This window comes from Amblyraja radiata, chromosome 10 (assembly GCF_010909765.2).
Source record: "Amblyraja radiata isolate CabotCenter1 chromosome 10, sAmbRad1.1.pri, whole genome shotgun sequence".
Taxonomy (NCBI): Eukaryota; Metazoa; Chordata; class Chondrichthyes; order Rajiformes; family Rajidae; genus Amblyraja; species Amblyraja radiata.
The window spans coordinates 10,391,684-10,413,007 of record NC_045965.1 but is presented as its reverse complement, the minus strand read 5'-3'; the positions used below and the strand labels follow the sequence as shown (position 1 = coordinate 10,413,007).

The window sequence follows — 21,324 nt, the reverse complement described above, 5'->3', positions numbered from 1 at the left end:
CACAGTTTAAAAAAACAGAAAATACTTGGGTCAGACAGCAAAAAAAAAAGAAACCATTCAAGTTGATGATTTTTCAAAAACTTTTCAACACTTGCAGTTGTTTGATTTTCAATTACCAAGAACATTTTAGTTTGTGTAGAAAGGAACTGCCGATGCTGGTTTCTAAGAAAGATGGGCACAAAGTGCAGGAGTAACTCAGCAGCTCAGGCAGCATCTCTGGAGAAAAAGGATGGGTGACGTTTCGGGTCGGGACCCTTCTTCGGATTGAAAGTAGAGGGGAAGGAAATGGAGGTAAGAAAAGGCGGCAACAGATGACCAAGGAAGGGTGGAGCTCATAATGGCCCGTGCTTGGTCCATGGAGTTTAGTTTGGCAAGTGTATTAAGAGGATGGAACGAACGCAGATAAATAAAGGCAAGTTGCAGATGTTGCCATGGTAAAGTGCCCGCCATAATGTTTGGGACAAAGGCACATCATTTACTTAATTGCCTCTGTACTCTACAATTTGAGATTTGTAATATAAAAAATCACATGTGGTTAAAGTGCACATTGTCAGATTTTATTGAAGGGTATATTTATACATTTTGGTTTCACCATGTAGAAATTACAGCCGTGTTAAGGGATGAATGGTTGACTTCTGTTTCTAAACATTTATTAAAATAATACAACATAGAACAAACAGACAGCACATGAACAGGCCTTTCGGCCTACAATGTCAGTGCAAGACAAAACCTGGCTGGTGATAGTTGGAAGAAATGTGTAGGTAGGGACTGCAAATGCAGTCACTGAAGATAGACACAAAATGCTGGAGCAAGTCAGCGGGACCTTCTTTGGTTGGAAGGAATGGGTGAGTCTGAAGAAGGGTCTTACTCCAGCATTTAGTGTCTATCTTTGGTTTAAACCAGCATCTGCATTTCCTTCCTACACATTTATTTCTCCTGTAAACTTAACAAATCTTTATTCCAAGATTACGTTAATCCCTAATCATGTTTAGCACCTCTTGTCTGAGGTGCTTTAAAAATTCCAAGTGTACACGCTCTGGTTTTCCCCTATCCTGCCTTGTTCATTATAATAAAAAATGCCATGATATTTACAAACAGGATTTCCTCTTTATAAAACCATACAGACTCCATCTCACTACTATTTTCAGCAGTGCACCTGCAGTACAATGTTTTTCAGATGACTTCTGGTTAATCCAGGTCAGGCCTACATTGAACTACTTTCTACCCATCCACATCGCTCATTTTTATTACAGAATGCTACTTGGGCATTTCAAATACAATATTATTTTAAATGCCGAGAGACCTGACAGAAGTGGACAAAATTATGAGAGGCATAGATTGGATAGATGGTCAGAACCTTTTTCCAAGGATGGAAAAATTAAATACTAGAAGGCATAGCTTTAAGATGAGAGGGGCAAAGATGTTTCACGCAGAGGGTGATGGGTGTCTGGAATGTGCTGCCAGGGATTGTGGTGGAGGCAGATAGGATAGTGCCCATTTAAGAGACGTTGGGATAGGCACATGAAAGTTCAGGGAATGGAGGAATATGGATTATATGCAGGCTGATAAGTGATGGGCTTGGCATCACTTTCGGCAGAGACATGGTGGGCCAAAAGGCCTGTTCAGGTGCTGTGCAGTTCTAAGTACTATTATTTACAGTATTTTCTGTTATTTCATTGTACCATGGGGACATCTGCAACTTGCCTTCATTTATCTGCTTTTGTTCCATCCCCTTAATACACTTGCCAAACTAAACTCCATGGACCAAGCACGGACCATTATGAACTCCACCCTTCCTTGGTCATCTGTTGCCGGCTCTCCTTTGTTCTGGCCTTTTCTTACCTCCAGTTTCCTCCCCTCTACTTTCGGTCCGAAGAAGGGTCCCGACCCGAAACGTCACCCATCCTTCTCCGGTATACAAACAGAGACACAAAGTGCTGTAGTAACTCATTGGACAGGCATCCACATCTGAGTCTCCATCTCAGGAGAACATAGATAGTTGGTGTTTCCAGTCAGAACCCTTCTCTCAAGAGCCAGAGTCATACCATACAGGGTGGAAACAGCCCCTTCCTACACTGACCAACTTACCCCATCGACACTCGTCCCACCTTCCTGCGTTTGGACCATATCCCTCCAAACCCATCCTATCCATGTACCTGTCTAAATATTTCTTAAACGTTGCAATAGTACCTGCCTCAACTACCTCCTCTGGCAGCTTGTTCCAAAAGTCTCCCACTCTTTGTGTAAAAACATTACCCCTCAGGTTCCCATTAAATCTTTCCCCCCTCACCATAAATCCATGTCCTCAGGTTCTAAGGTGAAGGGAGGCGTGGAGATTTAATGGGAACCTGGGGAGGTAACGTATCCTTGTTAAATGTTTTGTGTTCCGCCTATTTCAGGATGTGCGTGCATTAGATGTGTAGCAAGGGGAATGGTGACTTTAATCTTGTACAAGTGCTGAATTTGCAATGTAAATCTATAGATAGTAAGGTTAAGAAATGCTGAGGTTTAGTCATGGGGCAGGATATAAAGTCTACCCCATGACAGAAGGGGGAGGAGTTGTACAGTTTGACAGCCACAGGGAAGAAGGATCTCCTGTGGCGTTGGTGGAACCAGTCTGTTGCTGAAGGTGCTCCTCTGGTTGACCAGTGTATCATGGAGGGGGTGAGCTGTATTGTCCAGGATGCTCCGCAGTTTGAGGAGCATCCTCCCCTCCAAGCCCACCTCCCGTGAATCCAACTCCGTCCCCAGGATGGAGCCAGCCTTCCTGACGAGTTTGTTGATCCTGTTGGCATCTGCGACCTTCGCCCTGCTGCCTCAGCACACGGCAGCGAAGAAAATGGCACTGGCTCCCACTGATTGGTAGAACGTCGGTAGCATCTTACTGCAGACATTGAAGGTGCGGAGCCTTCACAAAAAGTACAGCCGGCTCTGTCTCTTCTTGCTCCTGGACCAGTCCAGTTTACTGTCCAGGTACACTCCCCGGTATTTGTACTCCCAGGTAAATTGCACATCCACACCAGTGATGGAAACAGGGAACAGGGGTGTTCCTCTCCTCCTAAAGTCCACCACCAACTCCTTAGTCTTGTTCTGGACAAGATCAGAGATCACGTACCAAAAGATGTGCGGGTTTGTAGTTTAGCTGCCCATTGTAAATTGCCTCCACCTTGTAGGGAGTGGATGAGAAAGTGAGATAACATAGATCTAATGTGAACGGGTGATCGATGGTTAGCTTGGACTCGGTAGGCTGACAGGCTTGTTACCATGCTGTATCTTACAATCAATGCAAGAGAGGTTCTTCACCTCCCCATAGCCATGGAAATAGTTCCCCTTCAGATACCTAGTAAGCTCCCTTACAATCAATTCTGCTTCATTTGCTACCCCTGTAATGAATTCCATACCCTAATCATGCACAACCTTTCATTTCCCGTTACTTTGGGTTTTCTTGCCATTGCATAGACATGAATTGTTTAATCTTTTAGATCTTCCCTCACTCCAGATGCTTTAGCAACTTGTTAACGCATTTACATGCTCTTTCTCCATGTTAATGCAAAAATATCCTACCTGTGACTTTTGTGGCATATGCAGACTCTAGATCTGGCAATCTGTCAATCTGTCACTTGGAAACTGAGCTGTTGCTGCTTTTGGAGCAAACTTCTTCATTACTGCTGTGTCCGGCTTAATTTTGGGGGGGAAATTAAAGAACTCTCTTTGATCCAATTGCTTGAAGTATATGAACATTAAACACAGCATCATGATCTATTACTGTTGAACAGAGATGTTATGCTGAGTCTTTATAAGGCGCTGGTCAGGCCGCATTTAGAGTATTGTGAGCAATTATGGGCACCATATAGGAATAAGAATACTTTATTGTCACATGTGACTAGGCACAGTGAAATTCTTTGCTTGCATGCACAATGTATACAAATAGCAGCCACCTACGGTGCTGACAAAGTGACAAACCATGCCTGCTCCCCCTTTGTCCCCCTTCCCCCCACCACTGCAGTTCCCACATGCCGGGTCCCCATTGTCCTTTGTCCCCCCCCCCCCATTGTCCATTTTTCTTCCCCTGTCCCCTCACGGAGGTCCCCCCACGCTGAGTCCTCCTTTCTGAGCAAGGATGTGCTGGCTCCAGAGAGGGTCCAGAGGAGGATTACAAGAATGATCCCAGCAATGAGGGGGTTAACCTATGATGAGCGTTTGACCGCACTGGGCCTGTATTCACTGGAGTTTTGAAGGATGAGGGGGCACCTCAGTGAAACGTACCGAATAGTGAAAAGCTTTGGTAGAGTGGATGTGGAGAGGATGTTTCCACTATTGGGAAAGTCTAGGACTAGAGGTCATAGCCTCAGAAATAAAGGGTGTTCCTTTCGGAAAGAAATGAGGAACTTGTTTACTCAGAGGTTGTTGAAACTGGAATTCTTTGCCACAGAAGGCTGTAGAACTAAGTCAATGGATATGGGGTTATGGGGAGACGGCAGGAGAATGGGGTTAGGAGGGAGAGATAGATCAGCCATGATTGAATGGCAGAGTAGACATGATGGGCCAAATGGCCTAATTCTGATCCTCTGGCCTTCTGACTTAAAATATGTAAAATATATGGAATATCAAAGTAAGTAATACGCTGTGAGCCCGACACCTATTTATCTCACAAAGAAAAAACTCATTCAGAGAAAGATAATGAAAGTTTATATTTATTAAAATCTACTTTAAAGATTAAGAGACAAATGTTTTAATATATTTGAAATGTGCAAAATTAGTTATCTGAAATGTAATAAAGTGTTTGTGCCTTTTCCTTGGAATATGCAATTTTATTACTCTTTCCTCGAAGCGTGAATCAGTCCCCATATACCCATGCCTTGCGAAAAGTTTGAAGCTGGATCTCATCATTAGTATGCAAGGATAGATTATTTCCTGTAAATATGTAAATGTGCATATTATGATAGTTAATACAGGCTTTCAAGGTCAGGTATGCAATCTTATTGAAATATGTCCCCAAGCACTTTAATCTGTTTAGTGTGCAGTGCAAAATGGCACATCTAATAATTAGGGGAATGCTATTATCATGTGCGGCACTACTGTATATGCAGTTTGCAACATTCAGTCCAAATATTTTGACCTACTCCAAATTAATTGCGGGGATCCTCAAGTGGTTATTTAAATTAATATTTGCTGTATATTTGTTTTATTTAATTTGATATTGTGTAAGATTGCTGGGTAAAGAGAACAAAGATCAAGAAGTGGTTGGAAACTTATTTTGTCTTGAATTTTCATCTTAAAATTATCTTTCCGAGCCAGCATGCAACTCTGTTGCACTACCGAGGTAATTTCACAGCTCCAACTCAAATACGTCTCGGTGACATTTTTAATGACATGAATTGTCTGGCAGCCAGCTGAGAAATGTTGTGCATATAATTCTGAAGTTACTAAAATCTTAATTGAGTTATGGTCTGCATCATACGATGAGATATTTATCATATCACTGCAGTTCATTATTTATTGATTGATGCACTGCTATAAATTATATATTTTAGTCAAATTTTGATGTGAAGGAGATCTCTGTGTCCCCCTGGCCATATGGTGTATTACATATTTAATGGGTACATGAATGCACCATTCTGCTCCTCAAGCCTCTTCCTTTACTCAATAAATCATTGTTAATCCAAATATCAGCCCCATCCGCCGTATTTCTTTCTTAAAATCCTTTAATATCCTTCTAACAATAATCTGTCCTGACTTGGAAATTTTTCATTTGCAGCCCACATCTGCAAGTTAATCTAATGCTCATGATTAAAGTGGGGATTTAAGTTGCAAGTTGCTTTCCAAGTATCCCAGTTTCAGGAATCATGGTGACTTGAGGCAGTTTGGTTCTGTGCCAGATTTGCCAGAGAGATCTCCGGTCGCTCTGCGGCCTAACATCGTGGAGCTGATTCCATGCCTGGGATCGACGCTCCAACCACCTCCAGTGGACTTTAACATCAAGGAGCTTGCAGTCTCGGGAGAGACCAAGTTGGGAAGCTCCAAAACGGCACGACGTTTGACTAGCCCTGACTCGTGGTCAGATCGCCCAGCACGGGGGAGCTGTGATTCCCCCCCCCAATGCAGGATCTTGATCACCCCGACGAGGAAGGCCCGCGGCCGGCTACGGGAGTAAGATCGTCCCGTCAACTGTATGTTGTCCTGTTAGTATGACTGTATGGCAAATCAAATTCCTCGTATGTTGCAAAATATACTTGATTATTATTAACCTTCCTGGCGTTTAAAAGTCGTGTACATCCCCTTTCTGTGACATCCATAGAGCATATTGGTTGCATTATTGCCCCTTGGTTGCAGTAAGTTTGGTTTAGGGATACAGTGTGGAAACGGGCCCGCCGAGTCCACATGGACCATTGATCACCCGTTCACTAGTTCTATGTTATCCCACTTTCTCATCCACACCCCACACATTGGGGGCAATTTACAGACAAACCCACACGTCTTTGGGATGTGGGAGTCAACCAGAGCACCTATAGGAAACCCACATGGTCACAGGGAGAACGTGCAAACTCCACACAGACAGCACCCGTAGTCAGGATCGAACCCGGGTCCCCGGCACTGTGAGGCAGCGGCTCAACCAGCTGCCCCCGTGTTAAGGAAAATTCAAGACGTGTTGTTTTAAGTCTTTTACCGTTCTGTTCCACGTTTACTAATGGCAACATTGGCCACTGTTTCCCAGTCAAGGCATTCCATCTCAAGTATGACGAAATGCGCCTGGATCCAAACGTTCAGAAGTGGGACGTGACCGTTCTGGAACTGAGCCACCACAAACGCCATCTCGACAGAGCTGTTTTGCTTCGTTTCTGGGAGACTCTGGACAGGTAAATGTCAGATAAATTCAAACTGCTGCATTGGGAGTGGTCACTTGTGGTAATAAGTGCATCATAATCTAATTGAGTCTCATCATTGCACACAGGTCAAATCCACTCAGAATTCTCCAACTGAATTTGAGCGGCAGGCTTGTCTTTCAGATGTTGCGCTGTGTAAGCTAGTGGTCTCTAGTCTTCCTCTGAATGACTCCAATGGTGCGGGGTCCCATAAACTGCATCTTAAATTGCCCCTTGAAAACCCAGTCGTTTCTTTTCAAGCACGGCATCCACTCCCAAAGTACTGAATGCCACAGAGTCGTACAGCACAGAAACAGGCCCTTCGGCCCAAATTGCCCCTGCAGGCCAAGATGCCCCATCTACACTAACTAGTCTCACCTGCCCGCGGTTGGCCCTTATCAATCTAAACCTTTCCTCTCCATATTTCTGTCCAAAAGTCTTTTAAATGCTGTTATAGATGTTATTTATTTGTATTCTCTCCTCGCTGGGATAATAGGTTGCCTTTTGATTCTTCATACCCAAGTACATGACCACACCCAGCTTTCACCCTCTTACTTAGCCCATTAATACACTGTTCAGGTATCCTCATGCTCATGCTCTCCCACTTACTTCCCTTCGAGGCCCCATCTACACTTGTCCTACCTGCCCACGTTTAGCCCTCTTGGGCAGAGTTGCTACCTGAAGGTTAAAATTACATCCACTGGGAAGTTACAACAAAGTGTACATCCTCCTTCAGGTGGGGACCACCTTCACAGTTTCCTGGATGTTTTTACCATCTTTGAGCTGCAATGTTCCTTCACTGGCACCGTCAAACACTGAGTCATTTCTGTCCTCTTCAAGTGCATTGAAATGACAGATACAGCACGGAAACAGGCCCTTCGGCCCACTGAGCACGCTGACCATCACCCGTTCACACTAGTTCCACTTTCTCATCCACTCTCTGCACACTCAGGGCAGTTTACAGAGGAACAATTAACCTACAAACCCCGACACCTTTGGGATGTGGGAGGAAACCCAAGCACTTGGAGGAAACACACACAGTCACAGGGAGAGGGTGCAAACTCCACCCAGACAGCACCTGAGGTCAGGATCGAACCCATGTCTCTGGTATTGTGGAAGCGGCTCTCCCAGCTGTGCTTTTGTGCCGCTTCTTGTCTTGTTAGCTGGGACAGCTCTCAGCAGAATATAGGACTGGCAGGATTGAGAGTCACTGACTGTAATACTACATTCCACACTCTGTTTCTTTTCTCTTTTGCACTACCTTGTTGCACTCAAGTATGTAGTATGATCTGGCTGGTTAGTACACAAAACAGTTTTTACTATACAGGAAGGAACTGCAGATGCTGGTTTACACCGTAAATAGACACAAAATGCTGGAGTAACTCAGCGGAGCAGGCAGCATCTCTGGAGAGAAGGAATGGGTGACGTTTTGGGTCGAGACCCTTCTTCAGACCTTCCATAAGCTAGGGCACTGTCCAATTCATCTGTTGCACCACATGCTGAGAACTACAGTGCATTCAGAAAGTATTCAGACCCCTTCACTTTTACCACATTTTGTTACGTTACAGCATTATTTTTAAATGGATTATAGAAGGTAGACAAAAATGCTGGAGAAAACCAGCGGGTGAGGCAGCATCTATGGAGCGAAGGAAATAGGCAACGTTTCGGGTCGAAACCCTTCTTCAGACGGATTAAATTCTTTTCAAATTCAAATGGATTAAATTATTTTTGTTAATCATCGATCTAAACACAATTCCCCCAGAATGAAGAAGCTAAAATAGATGCTTAGAAATTTTTGCAAAGAAATTAAAAATAAATAACTGAAATATCACATTTACATAAGTATTCAGACCCTTTGCTATGACACTCAAATTTGAGCTTAGGTTCATTCTGTTTCCATTGATTATCCTTGAGATGTTTCTACAACTTGATTGGAGTCCACCAGTGGTAAACTAAATTGATTGGACATGATATGGAAAGACACACATCTGTCTATATAAGGTCCCACAGTTGACAGTGCATGTCAGAGCACAAACCAAGCCATGAAGACGAAGGAATTGTCCGTAGACCTCCGAGACAGGATTGTGTCAAGACACAGATCTGGGGGAGGGTGTAAAACAATTTCTGCAGCATTGCAGATCCCGAATAGCACAGTGGCCTCCGTCATTCTTAAATGGAAGAAATTTGGCACCACCAGGACTCTTGATAGAGTTGGCCGCCCGGCCAAGCTGAGCAATCGGAGGAGAAGGGCCTTGGTCAGGGAGGTGACCAAGAACCTGATGGTCACTCTGACAGAGCTCCAGAGTTCCTCTGTGGAGAAGGGAGAACCTTCCAGAAGGACAACTATATCTACAGCACTGCACCAATCAGGCCTTTATGGGAGAGTGGCCGGACACAAGCCACTCCTCAGTAAAAGACACATGACAGCCCGCTTGGAGTTTGCCAAAAGGCACCTAAAGGACTCTCAGACCATGAGAAACAAGATTCTCTGCGTCACGTCTGTTGGACACCAGGCACCGCTCATCACCTGGCCAATACCATACCTACGGTGAAGCATGGTGGTGGCAGCATCATGCTGTGGGGATGTTTTTCAGCGGCAGGAACTGGGAGACTAGTCGGGATCGAGGGAAAGATGAACGGAGCAAAGTACAGAGAGATCCTTGATGAAAACCTGCTCCAGAGCATTCTGGACCTTAGACTGGGGTAGAGGTTCACCTTTCAACAGGACAACAACCCTAAGCACACAGCCAAGTCAACGCAGGAGTGGCTTTGTGACAAGTCTGAATGGCCATGAGTGGCCCAGCCAGGGACCGGACAGGGAATCCGACCGAACATCTCTGGAGGGACCAGAAAATAGCTGCGCATCGACGCTCCCCATCCACCTGACAGAGCTTGAGAGGATCTGCAGAGAAGAATGGGAGAAATTACCCAAATACAGGTGTGCCAAGCTTGTAGCGTCATACCCAAGAAGACTTGAGGCTGCAATCGCTGCCAATGTTGCCTCAACAATGAACTGAGTATAGGGTCTGAATACTTATGTAAATGTGATATTTCAGTTATTTCTTTTTAATTACTTTGCAAACATTTCTAAACACCTGTTTTAGCTTTTTTATTATGGGGTATTGTGTGTAGATTGTTGATTTAAAAAAAGAAGAATTTAATCCATTTCAGAATAAGGCTGTAACGTAACAAAATGTGGAAAAAGTGAAGGGGTCTGAATACTTTCTGAATGCACTGTATATTTGACACTATCTTCCCCTTTGCTCAACCTATTGTACTTGAGTTTGACCTAATTATCTTTATGTATAGTGTTGTCTGATCTGTTTGGATAGCATGCATGCAAAACACTTGATGCATGACAATAATGAACCTAAACCTAAACCTAAACCAAACAATTGGAAAAGGCCTTAGGATATTGATTTTCTGAAAGCGGGAGATGATGACATTTACATCTACCCTTTGTACCATTGTAGGGGCGACAGATTAAATGATACCAGTGGCCAAATGCTCCTACGACTTGCAATTCTACTAAACTATCTTTTCAAGCATTTTGAAGCACACCATTGAAAAACCAGCAATATTCTTGGAAGCACTGAGCGTTTTGATACTGCAGTATTTTCTCCTTATCACAATGTCCTGGTTATTTTGCACACTGCCAAAACAGTGTGCCTGTGGTGGGTCCGTCCACTGACATTGTTTCCAAGTGCCTGCTTACCACTCCACACCCCGCATCTGCTCCACCAGATCAATCTTTTCTGAAAGGTTTGGGCCCTCAGGCAGCGCAATTGATGCTGGGTGTTTGCAACTCTCTGCAGCTGCCAGATCCAGGCCCTGTGTTCATTTTTTCTCTTACTGCCTTGCCCGTCTGTCACACCTCTCTGCCTCGCTATTCCCATTCTCTCTCTCTACCATTTCCCCCCTCTCTCTACCCCTTCTCCCCCTCTCTCTCCCCCTTCTCCACCTCTCTCTACCCCTTCTCCCCCTCTCTCTACCCCTTCTCCCTCTCACTCTATCCCTTCATCTTCCCTCCTCCTCATCTTCCCTCTCTCTCCCCTCCCTCTCTCCCCTTCCCTTCTTCTCGCCCCCTTATCTCGCTCCCTTCCCTCCCTCCCTCTCCCCACTTCCCTCCCTCTCCCCACTTCCCTCGCTTTCCCCCCTTCCCTTCCTCTGTCTCCCCCTTCCCTCCCTCTCCCCTTCCCTCTCTCTCTCCCCCCTTCCCCCACTCTCTCCCCGCTTAGCAGATTAGTGCCCTCCATCTAACGTAACCATTGAAGTCCTTTCTGCTGGTGCATCAGCCTAATATTCAAACCGTGGACAGCAATAAACTTGAATTGTTTTATGATTTTTAGTTCTGTTAATGGGCCTTGATGGGGAAAAAAATCAATGGTAAGAATGATTTTGAGTGCAACCAACTTGTATATAATATTTAAAACAGTGTAAGCAGTGAGAGTTCAGTAGTTGGAGATCCTATCTCTCTGACAAACTAACTGTTAAAAGATTAGACAGTTCTCCCGTGACTCAGTAGCTACATATACTCGAGCACTGTACTACATTAACAGTTTAATGCCGATATCAGCTCCATCACTGTATAGTGCTACAACCCTGGTGATAGCTAGCAAGACACTTTGCCAAATGCTAATACCTCCTTTACTCTTTTTATTCTTAATTGACCTAGTTTTCTTCTGCAAAGAAAACTTGATAAAAAATTATGTCGAACCCTTTTTGTAATCTATCAAGTTAATTCATTTCCTAAGAGTGGAAGCATTTGGTACATGATTTATAGGCCCACTGTAAATGGCAAAGGCAAAGCCAAAGCCATGGAAAATCCACTTTACTCAAGGTTTTTGGATGGACCCTGTTTTTTTCTTCTTCTTGCTCTCAAAGAACGTATTGACTTTGTGTGGGTGTTGAGGCTGGAGAGAGAAACCTGGGTGGCAGGTACATTGTGGTGCACAAATCTTGCACTAAATCAGTGTAAATAAACCTTAGCAATGAATGCAAAGAGGAAAGCAATGATTATGCCTAGGGCTGCACTCTGTTCATGGTAGAATTGAAACTTCTTGATTCAGATGTTCATGATCAACATTGCTGAGGTAGAAACTGGATTTCCATCTGAAGAAGGGTCTCGACCCGAAACGTCACCCACTCCTTCTATCCAGAGATGCTGCGTTACTCCAGCATTTTGTGTCTATCTTCAGTGTAAACCAGCATCTGCAGTTCCTTACTAATAATAAATAATAATACATTTTATTTATGGGCGCCTTTCAAGAGTCTCAAGGACACCGTACAAAAATTTAGCAGGTAGAGGAAAAACATGTAAGGGGAATGAAATAAATAGTAGAGACATGACTAGTACACAAAGTAAAGACAGAATTCAATTCAAAACACAATATGAGGCAATTAATGCACAGATGAAAAAGGGAGGGGGACGTGGGGCTAAGGATAGGCAGAGGTGAAGAGATGGGTCTTGAGGCGGGACTGGAAGATGGTGAGGGACACGGAATTGCGGATCAGTTGGGGGAGGGAGTTCCAGAGCCTGGGAGCTGCCCTGGAGAAGGCTCTGTCCCCAAAACTGCGGAGGTTGGACTTGTGGATGGAGAGGAGACCGGCTGATGTGGATCTGAGGGACCGTGAGGGTTGGTAGGGGGAGAGGAGGTCAGTGAGATATGAGGGGGCCAGATGGTGGAGGGCTTTGTAGGTGAGGACCAGGATTTTGTAGGTGATCAGGTGGGAGATGGGAAGCCAGTGAAGTTGTTTGAGGACTGGAGTGATGTGATGCCAGGATTTGGTGTGGGTGATGAGTCGGGCGGCTGCGTTCTGGACCAGTTGGAGTCGGTTGATGTAGGTGGAGCTGATGCCAAGGAGAAGTGAGTTGCAATAGTCCAGTCGGGAGGAGATGAAGGCATGGATGAGTCTTTCAGCAGCGAGAGGTGTGAGAGAGGGTCTGAGTTTGGCGATGTTGCGGAGATGAAAGGAGGTTACTACACATTTATTTTGTTGCATCAAGTTTCTTAGCAGAGAAAGACACAAAATGCTGGTGTTTTCCGCAGACTGGATGGTACGCAACAAAAAAGATTTTCACCGTACCACGGTACACGTGGTAATAAACCAAACTAAACTAACTCATTAGGTCAGGAGCATCCCTGGAGAACATGTCTTTTGGGATACAGCGTGGAAATAGGCGCTTCGACCCACTGAGTCGAAGCCAACCAGTGGTCACCCCATACACTGTGGCACTATCCTACACACTAAGGACAATTACAAATGTTTGCCAAAGCCAGTTAACCTACAAACTTGCACGCCTTTGGAGTGTGGGAGGAAACAGGAGCACCCAGAGAACACCCACGTGGTCACGGGGAGAACATGCAAACTCCACACAGACAGCACCCATGGTCAGGATAGAACCCGGGTCTTTGGCGCTGTAAGGCAGCAATGCTACCGCTGCGCCACCGTGCCGCCCCATGGAAAGGTGACGTTTCGGGTCAGGACCCTTCTTCAGTCCGTTGAGTTACTCCAGCATTTTGTATTTTTCTTTGGTAAACCAGCATCTTGTTTCTAAATGCCACGTAGCTCCTTGCTTCTATGTATTTCAGCAATATCTGTACCCACATATCACCACGAGTGCACACACAGTTAAAATATTCAAGGCATGCTGATGGAAGGCCTGGTTATTGACCAAGTAGAGTGTGTAATTCTTTGAAGTTGCCTTTCTTTGCTTCAAAACCTGCCCTTTACCTTCCTGTCACACTAAAATTGTTAGCTGTTCCATTGAAATGAATGCACATCACAAAATGAAGGTATATTAGCCCCAATGTACAAATGCATATTTACAATTTTTAGTAAGAATGAATATTTGAGACATTTTGCAATATATATACACAATAAATTCACTTCCATTTCTCCAGAGCCTTTTAATTGTGCTCTGAAGCTTAATGTGTAAAAGATTTTTAAAGTTTATTGATGAATAGTCTTATGCTGTGATTTTTTTTTTTTTCTGATGTTCTGGTTTTTAAATGCAATATTTCTAGTTTGGAGCAAAAGTGACAGGTTCATTCTATACATAAATCTTGATCGGCATTACGATTGTTATTCACAGGAAATTAAAATGGCTCTCAAGAAATAGAAAATGTGTATATGTGGTGCACATTTCTAGCAAGACTATTCAAAAGTGCATTGGGTTATTTTCCTTTGTTTTAAGAAATAAATTTCAGAGTAACAGATAGCAATTCTGATATATATTTTAAGAAGGAAAATGACAGCATTTGAAACCAAGCCAAATTCCACAACAGTGCCTCAGACACAATGTGCCAGCTACCAGTTAGCAGAAGCTATAGAGTGTCCATTAATCACATGGGGAAGTGTAGCACTAGTAAAGTGATGTATAGGGAGGAACTGCAGATGCTGGTTTGCACTGAAGATAAAACACAAAATGCTGGAGTAACTCAGCAGGATCGGCAACGAACGTCTCTGGAATCAGTTTGTGTCTATCACTAGTAAACTGGTCAGTTCACCCAGAAGAACCGGGACTGGTTTGATGATTATTTGTAGGTTAATTGCCTTAGGTAAAAATTGTAAATTGTGTCTAGTATTAGTATACGGGATGATCGCTGGTTGGCACGCACTCGCTCGGCTGAAGGGCCTGTTTCGGCGTTGTATCTCTAAAACTAAAACTAAAAGCAATGGCCACTAACTCGAAGAGCTAGCTTACTGCAGGCAAACGGGATTCCCGGAATGAATGCTGCAGCATTCCCCTGGGGGAAAGAAACATGACTGGTTTGACATGCGTGGGTTCTCCAGCTCTCCCACAGCCAGGAATCCAACGTCCAGGGATTCACCCATTGAGGGTGATGTCTGGAGATCAACTTGAAGGCAGAGGTAAACAAAAACCTAGAAGACATAGACAAGTAACCCTTGCTTTCCCTCTCTCTCTGCCCCTCCTCCACCCTAGTTGTCCTGCTAGTTCTACTGTTTGCATCCATATATTCCTTGTTATCACGTCTTCCAATGGACCATTGTGGGCTCCACCTTTCCTTGGTCATTTGGCTTTGATTAGTTCTGAACCTTTTCATGCCTCTAGTTTCCCTCTCAGTCCGAAGAAGAGTCTTGACCCGAAACATCACCTATTGGTTTTTTCCAGAGATGCTACCTGACCTGCTGAGTTACTCCAGCATTTTATGTCTATCTTCAGTGTAAACCAGCGTCTGTAGTTCCTTCCCACACAGTAGCTATACGTTAGTAGATGCCTCCACCCCATTGAAGACATTAGACTTTGTCTCTGGAACTGCTGCGCTACAATGCTGAGATTTAAGAGTTCTGCAGATGTCAAAGGCTGGAGGGCATGGCTTCAAGGTGAGAGGGGCAACATTTTAAGTCGACGTGCGTGGCAAATTTTTTTCTTCTACATAATGGCAGGTGCCGGGAATGCGCTGCCAGGGGTGGTGGTGGAAGCAGATACGATAGTGGCATTTAGATAAGCACGCGGTTATGCAGGGAATGGACGTACGTGCACGCAGAGGAGATCAGTTTAACTTGGCATCATGTTCGGCAGGGACATTGTGGCATGTTCCTGTGCTGTACTCTTGTATGTTGTTCTGTTTTTATTCACTTTCCCCCTCAATCATGACGCGAGATTCAATACTGGATGTTGTTATGGCTACCATTTGTGTACCGGCTATAATTAAAAGTCATGAGGTGAGGCTTTTTGCGATACGAGTTGATGCATTTGCAGCAAATGCCTTCCTGCCAGTGTGTTTATCTCAGCTCATTTCTGGAGCTAGAATTCACTGAGCTACACAGCAACTGTCCAGCATAATTTACATGCAAGACATTGTCCAAATTCAACCCTTGGTCCTGTGAATGAATTGCATTACTTGCTTGATCTCTGAGTCGGTGCTAATATCAAGCAGCATGGTATTGTAACTTTAATAATACTTTTTATATTGGTTTATTACTATCACGTGTGCCGAGATAACAGTAAAAAAACCTTGTTTGCGTGCAATCCAGTCAAATTGTGGTGTAGACAAGTAGAATTAAGCCATGCACAAGTACAACAGGTAGTGCAAAGAGAACAATGCCAGCATACAGGACAATTCACAATATAGTGTTATAGTTACAGAGAAAGTGCAGATTTTAAAAAGTGCAATTTCCACAATGAGGTAGGTTGGAAGCTCGGGACTACCACTTAGCATATGGGAGGGCCATTCGCCGGTCTGATGACAGCGGCACTGAGGCGCAACGGTACAGTTGCTGCTTTTCAGCACTAAAGTTCGATCCTGACGACAGGTGCTATCTTTATGCAGTTCGTACGTTCTCCCTGTGACCATGTGGGTTTTCTCCGGGTACCCCGGTTTCCTCCCACACTCCAAAGATGTACCGATTTGTGAGTTAATTTGACCGCGGTAAAACTGTAAATTGTCCCTAGTGTGTAGGATAGTGCTAATGTACGGGGTGATCGCTGGTGACTCCGTGGGTCAAATGGCCTGTTTCTGCGCTGCATCTCTAAAGTATGAAAGATTTGGCTGACTTCCTGAAGCAACGTGAAGTGTAGATGGTGTCAGTGGGGAAGTGGAGGCTAGTTTGTGCGATGACTTGGGCTACACCCGCAAGTCTCTGCAATCTCTTGTGGTTTTGACAATGCTGTGTGACAATGTGCATATTTGTTATTAACTCCGCAGGTACTTGGTGAAGCACAAATCGCACCTGAGATTCTAAGCTGCGGGAAGCTGTGGATTCGCTGCCATTCATTTCCCAGAGGTTGCGGAAGAGTTCTGCAAAAGACGCAAATATCTTGGGACTAAAATATTTCATCGGCTTGTCTGCCCTTCTCAAGACCAGTGGCATTACAGTGTGGGTCAGCCTGAATTGTCTCATATACAATACTTGCTGGATATTTTTTTATTGCATTGGAGAGTTGATGTCTGCAACAATTAAGCAAAAACAATTGTGCTTACACTACCAGTTTTCCAATGGTAGATTGTCTTCTAGTCTGAAAAATCAAATTTGTATTTTATTCTATAGTGGTTCTTTTTCAGACGCACTTTTTAAAAAAAAGATATTATCCAATCCTCCTTTTCCCACCCCCACACCTCCCCCCAATCTTATAAAGACATTTGTTCAGTACAAAACTGCAGATTGTATATCATCACTGTTATGTGGGTGCGGGGGGGGGGGGGGGAGGATTTCGTTCAAACAATTCTTCTCAGGTAGAATAAGAGGTAAGACAGCCATAGATGACAGGTTGACTTATTTTTTTTCTGTTTGTGTAAAAAAATACTACTACAAAATTATACATGTACGAGCAGCTGTAAAGGATGTTGAACAATCATTTTGGTTATTTGTCAAGAATTGGGGCCGAAGAATAAAGACTCAAAGAGGTCCATTATTGCTATTATGAAGAGATGAATTGGAAGCCCTGTTTTAAAGCGTTGCCTAAAAGGACAGGTTTAAAAGGGTCTTTGTCTTTGAACCCGTACTTGGCTTTCTAAGCACAAATATGAAACCCCAATAGTGTATTTTGAGTTCTGTACCACAAATTCCTCGTCCACCCAGTGCCAAGGTAGAAATGATTAAAAATTCAGTTGTGCTGCTTGTTGATGCGAGATAAATATATGACATAAAGTGCCATCTTGTTGCTGTTTTCATTGCACTTCCATCAATGTATTTACAGGGTTCACTTTTGTGTTTCACTCTTTAGGAAAAGGCAAGGGATTCTTTGTCTGACCAGAACCATCATTCATTCAACTTCTGAAATGCAACTAATACAATGCAAGTATAGAGCTGATGATAGTGAGCTTTGTTTTAACATTCATGTCAATATAGTGCGTTCAAGATTTGATATTGCAAGAGCAGACAGAAGGCGCCGGAGTAACTCAAAGGGTCAGGCAGCATAATTGCAGAGCAGGGATTGATGAGGTTTTGGGTTGGGTCCATTCTTCGGACTGTAGAAGGGGGGGTGGGGGGGGGGCAAAGCCGGGCAAGTGATAGGCGGGTATAGGTGAGCAGGGTGACAGTTGATTTGGCAGATGGTCAGTCAAAGGCCAGAGCTGAAAAGACAAAAGTGTGGGATAGGGAGAGAAAAGAGATGTGAATTGTGAAGTCAGTGGTGGAAGACCCTAACATTATCATTTACGGAAGACACATGGATCTGCAAATGCTGCAATCTTGAGTAAAACAAAGAGCTAGAGTAACTCGGGTGTGGAGGAATGAACTGCAGGTGCTGGTTTACTCCGAAGATAGACACAAAATGCTGGAGTAATTCAGCGGGACAGGCAGCATCTCTGGAGAGAAGGAATGGGTGACATTTCGGGTCGAGACACTTCTTCAGACTGAGTCAGGGAAGACGGAGACTTGAGATATCGTACGGTAAGGTGTGAAAACGGCAGATCAAAGCAGACGATGATCAAGGAAATATAGAATGGTACATAGTTAGACACAAAATGCTGGAGTAACTCAGCAGGTGAGGCAGCATCTCCAGAAATGCCCCCTCACCCGCTGAGTTACTCCAGCATTTGGTGTCTACCTTTGATTTAAAGCAGCATCTGCAGTTCTTTCTTACACATGGTACATAGTTAGCTGAGGGGAAGGTGACAACGAGGCATACAATCAGTAAAATTAATCAGGAGGATAAGTGAAAGCAGTCGGAGAACTTGGGTGGGGAAGGGACGGAGAGAGGGGGAAAACAAGGGTGACCTGAAGTTGGGGAAATTAATACTCACGGAGGCGGTCAGGGAGAATCTGTGGAGGAAATGGACAAACAACGTTTTAGACCGGGACCGCTGAGCTCCTCCACCACTTTGTTTCGATATTACAAGGGAAGGCACAAAGTGCTGGAGTAACTCAAATGAAGAAGAGTCCCGACCCGAAACGTCACCTGTCTATGTTCTCCAGAGATGCTGCCTGACCCGCTGAGTTACTCCAGTATCGACAGTTCCTTGCTTTTTCATCTCCAGATGTCACAAGATGTGGCTCACTGTGATCTGCGGCAGGGGTCACACTGGTGCACGGTATTTATTGAAGCGTACATAATGAAATGGAAGGTGATACGGCAACCCTTGTGGCTGAGCTGGTAAATTACTGAGGGTTCATGTCAAATACTCTACGGTGATAATATCACCACATGAGAGAGGACCAAGCATGCAGCTACTTTTTTTTTCCCAGTTTAAAATTTTGAAACAAGATCTTGGCAAAGCATCCGATTTAGCAGCAGTGAAGGTTTTTATAATCGTGTGGGTACAAAATCATTTGGCTTTCTGCTGCATTCAGGATCAGCCTTTGCCGTCGTCTGGTTCAAAGGGCATCAAAGGTTATGGGGAGAAGGCAGGAGAATGGGGTTGAGCAGGAAAGATAGATCAGTCGTGATTGAATGGTGCAGTAGACTCGATGGGCTGAATGGCTTAATTCTGCTCCCCTGTCTTATGGTCGAACTGAGAAATAGTTCCACCCAACTAACCTGTTTCTCAGCAAGTAGAGACCGTGTTATTGTGAGGTTTAAAACCCAAACAAAACCATTGATTTAACAACTGCGTTGCCTGAAAGAAACTAGATGTCAATAACACTGAATCTAGAGGTGGAAAAAAACTCAGCCTTCCCAGAAGATATTTATTTGCTATGAATGATATGCTCTACAACTTTGATGTGTTGAGTAATTGTGATAGTGTCAAATGTCAATTGTGATTCAGTTCAGTGAACAATAGGACAGAATAACTCGTCAGTATGGTCTCTTTTCAGTGGAGTTGAATGGTACTCTGCTCTTGTCTGTACCTGACTGTGTAATAGACAAAAATATATCCCGCCGTTGCAGGCTGAATGGAAAATCCATTTCATATCCAAACTATCCTGTTTTCAAAGGCTGTTTAAAACGCATCTTAACATGTTCCATTTATTTTATTGAAGCTTGATCACAGCTGTTACCTTGCAAATCAAATTACCAACAGAGTTGAGCGGCAATGTTCACTTCAGCATTAAATTGCCAATTGTAAAACCTCATTCTCGTCTCGGAGAATGACCGGTTATTGTTTGCCTGAGCAGGTGCCGTCAGGCCACACGTGGAAAGTTAGTTTGAGTAAAACTGTCCGCAGCGTGCCACAAGCTGAGGGAGAGAACACTGACGGCATCGTTGAGAAGGTTTGAGTGGCTTGATCTCCCTGGAGAATAAATAGACTGAATACTCTCTCGGCACAAAGAGCTGGAGTAACTCAGCAGGTTAGGCATCATCACTGGAGAACGTGGACAGGTGACGTTGTGGGTCGCGACCCTTGTTTCAACCCTACCCCTCTTCGCACCCCTCTTCTGACCCCCTGCCTCCGACCCCCTTTTTCGGACCCTCTCTTCCAACCCTCCCTTCTCCCCTCAGAGCCTGGGTCTGACACCAGTCCTTATCCCTGTCGGGTTTTCACCATCCTCCCCCAACCTTCTCCTTTATTGAAGAGGTATCAATAGACAATAGACAATAGGTGCAGGAGTAGGCCATTTGGCCCTTCGAGCCAGCACCGCCATTCAATGTGATCATGGCTGATCATCCCCAATCAGTACCCCGTTCCTGCCTTCTCCCCATATCCCCTGACTCTGCTATCTTTAAGAGCCCTATCTAACTCTCTCTTGAAAGTATCCAGTGAATCTGCCTCCCGCCCTCTGAGGCAGAGAATTCCACAGACTCGCCACTCTCTGTGAGAAAAAGTGTTTCCTCGTCTCCGTTCTAACTCCGTATCACTCGTCATGAATATTTTAAACATCACACCACACATCATCTGCTTTATATTTTATTGTAAAATCTCTACGAGGCAATGTTAAGTTTCCAATTTAACAATTAGAAAAGTTGACAGTTTAATTGCATACATTCTGTAGGTTATTTCACACCAGCATTGCGTTCAGATTGTAAAAATAACATTCCACACCTTAAAGCATACACATGAATTAAAGGTGATTATTATCTTCACGGCATTTATCATCATTCATTGCACCATCGAAAACTGTGTAGCTGCTCTTTATGTAGCATAGTAGGAGGTGAAGATAGACACAAAAAGCTGGAGTAACTCAGCGGGTCAGGCAGCATCTCTGGAGAAAAGGAATAGGTGACATTTTGGGTCGGAACCCTAGGTGATGTCTGCCTATCTGTATATTTCTGTCAAAAATAACACTGTTTTTGTCATTTAATGTACCTGTTGTAATTGTTTTGTTAAATGAACCTCTTTGGATTTAATTACTTTTGGCAAGATTAATTTGTTTGCTTTCAACTTTCTCCGACAGTAGTTGAGTTAATGTGAGGTTCTGGTCGGTAACAGCAGCAGTGAAGTGAGTTCTGGTCATTACTAGAATGTTGTCCCCTTTGCCTAGTTTTTAAATTGAGAAATTGATCAATCTCATGCTTTCTCGATTAGTAGGGAGAGAGAGAGAGGGACGCACAACAAAAGGCTGTTCTCACAAGTGGGAAATGTTGCTATCAAACGATACATTGCCCAGCTGT

At 44.1% G+C, this 21,324-nt stretch overlaps 1 protein-coding gene across 1 annotated transcript in view; it reads left to right on the top strand.

The window, feature by feature from the left end:
- Positions 1-17,484, top strand: part of cdc73 (cell division cycle 73) — a 275,800-nt gene extending 258,316 nt beyond the window's left edge. Inside the window, exons 16-17 of the mRNA XM_033027996.1 lie at positions 6,716-6,857; positions 16,538-17,484. Coding sequence (XP_032883887.1) covers positions 6,716-6,857; positions 16,538-16,574 — 179 coding nt within the window. The 3' untranslated portion in view covers positions 16,575-17,484. The remainder of the gene's footprint in view (positions 1-6,715; positions 6,858-16,537) is intronic.
- Positions 17,485-21,324: the final 3,840 nt, after the last annotated feature.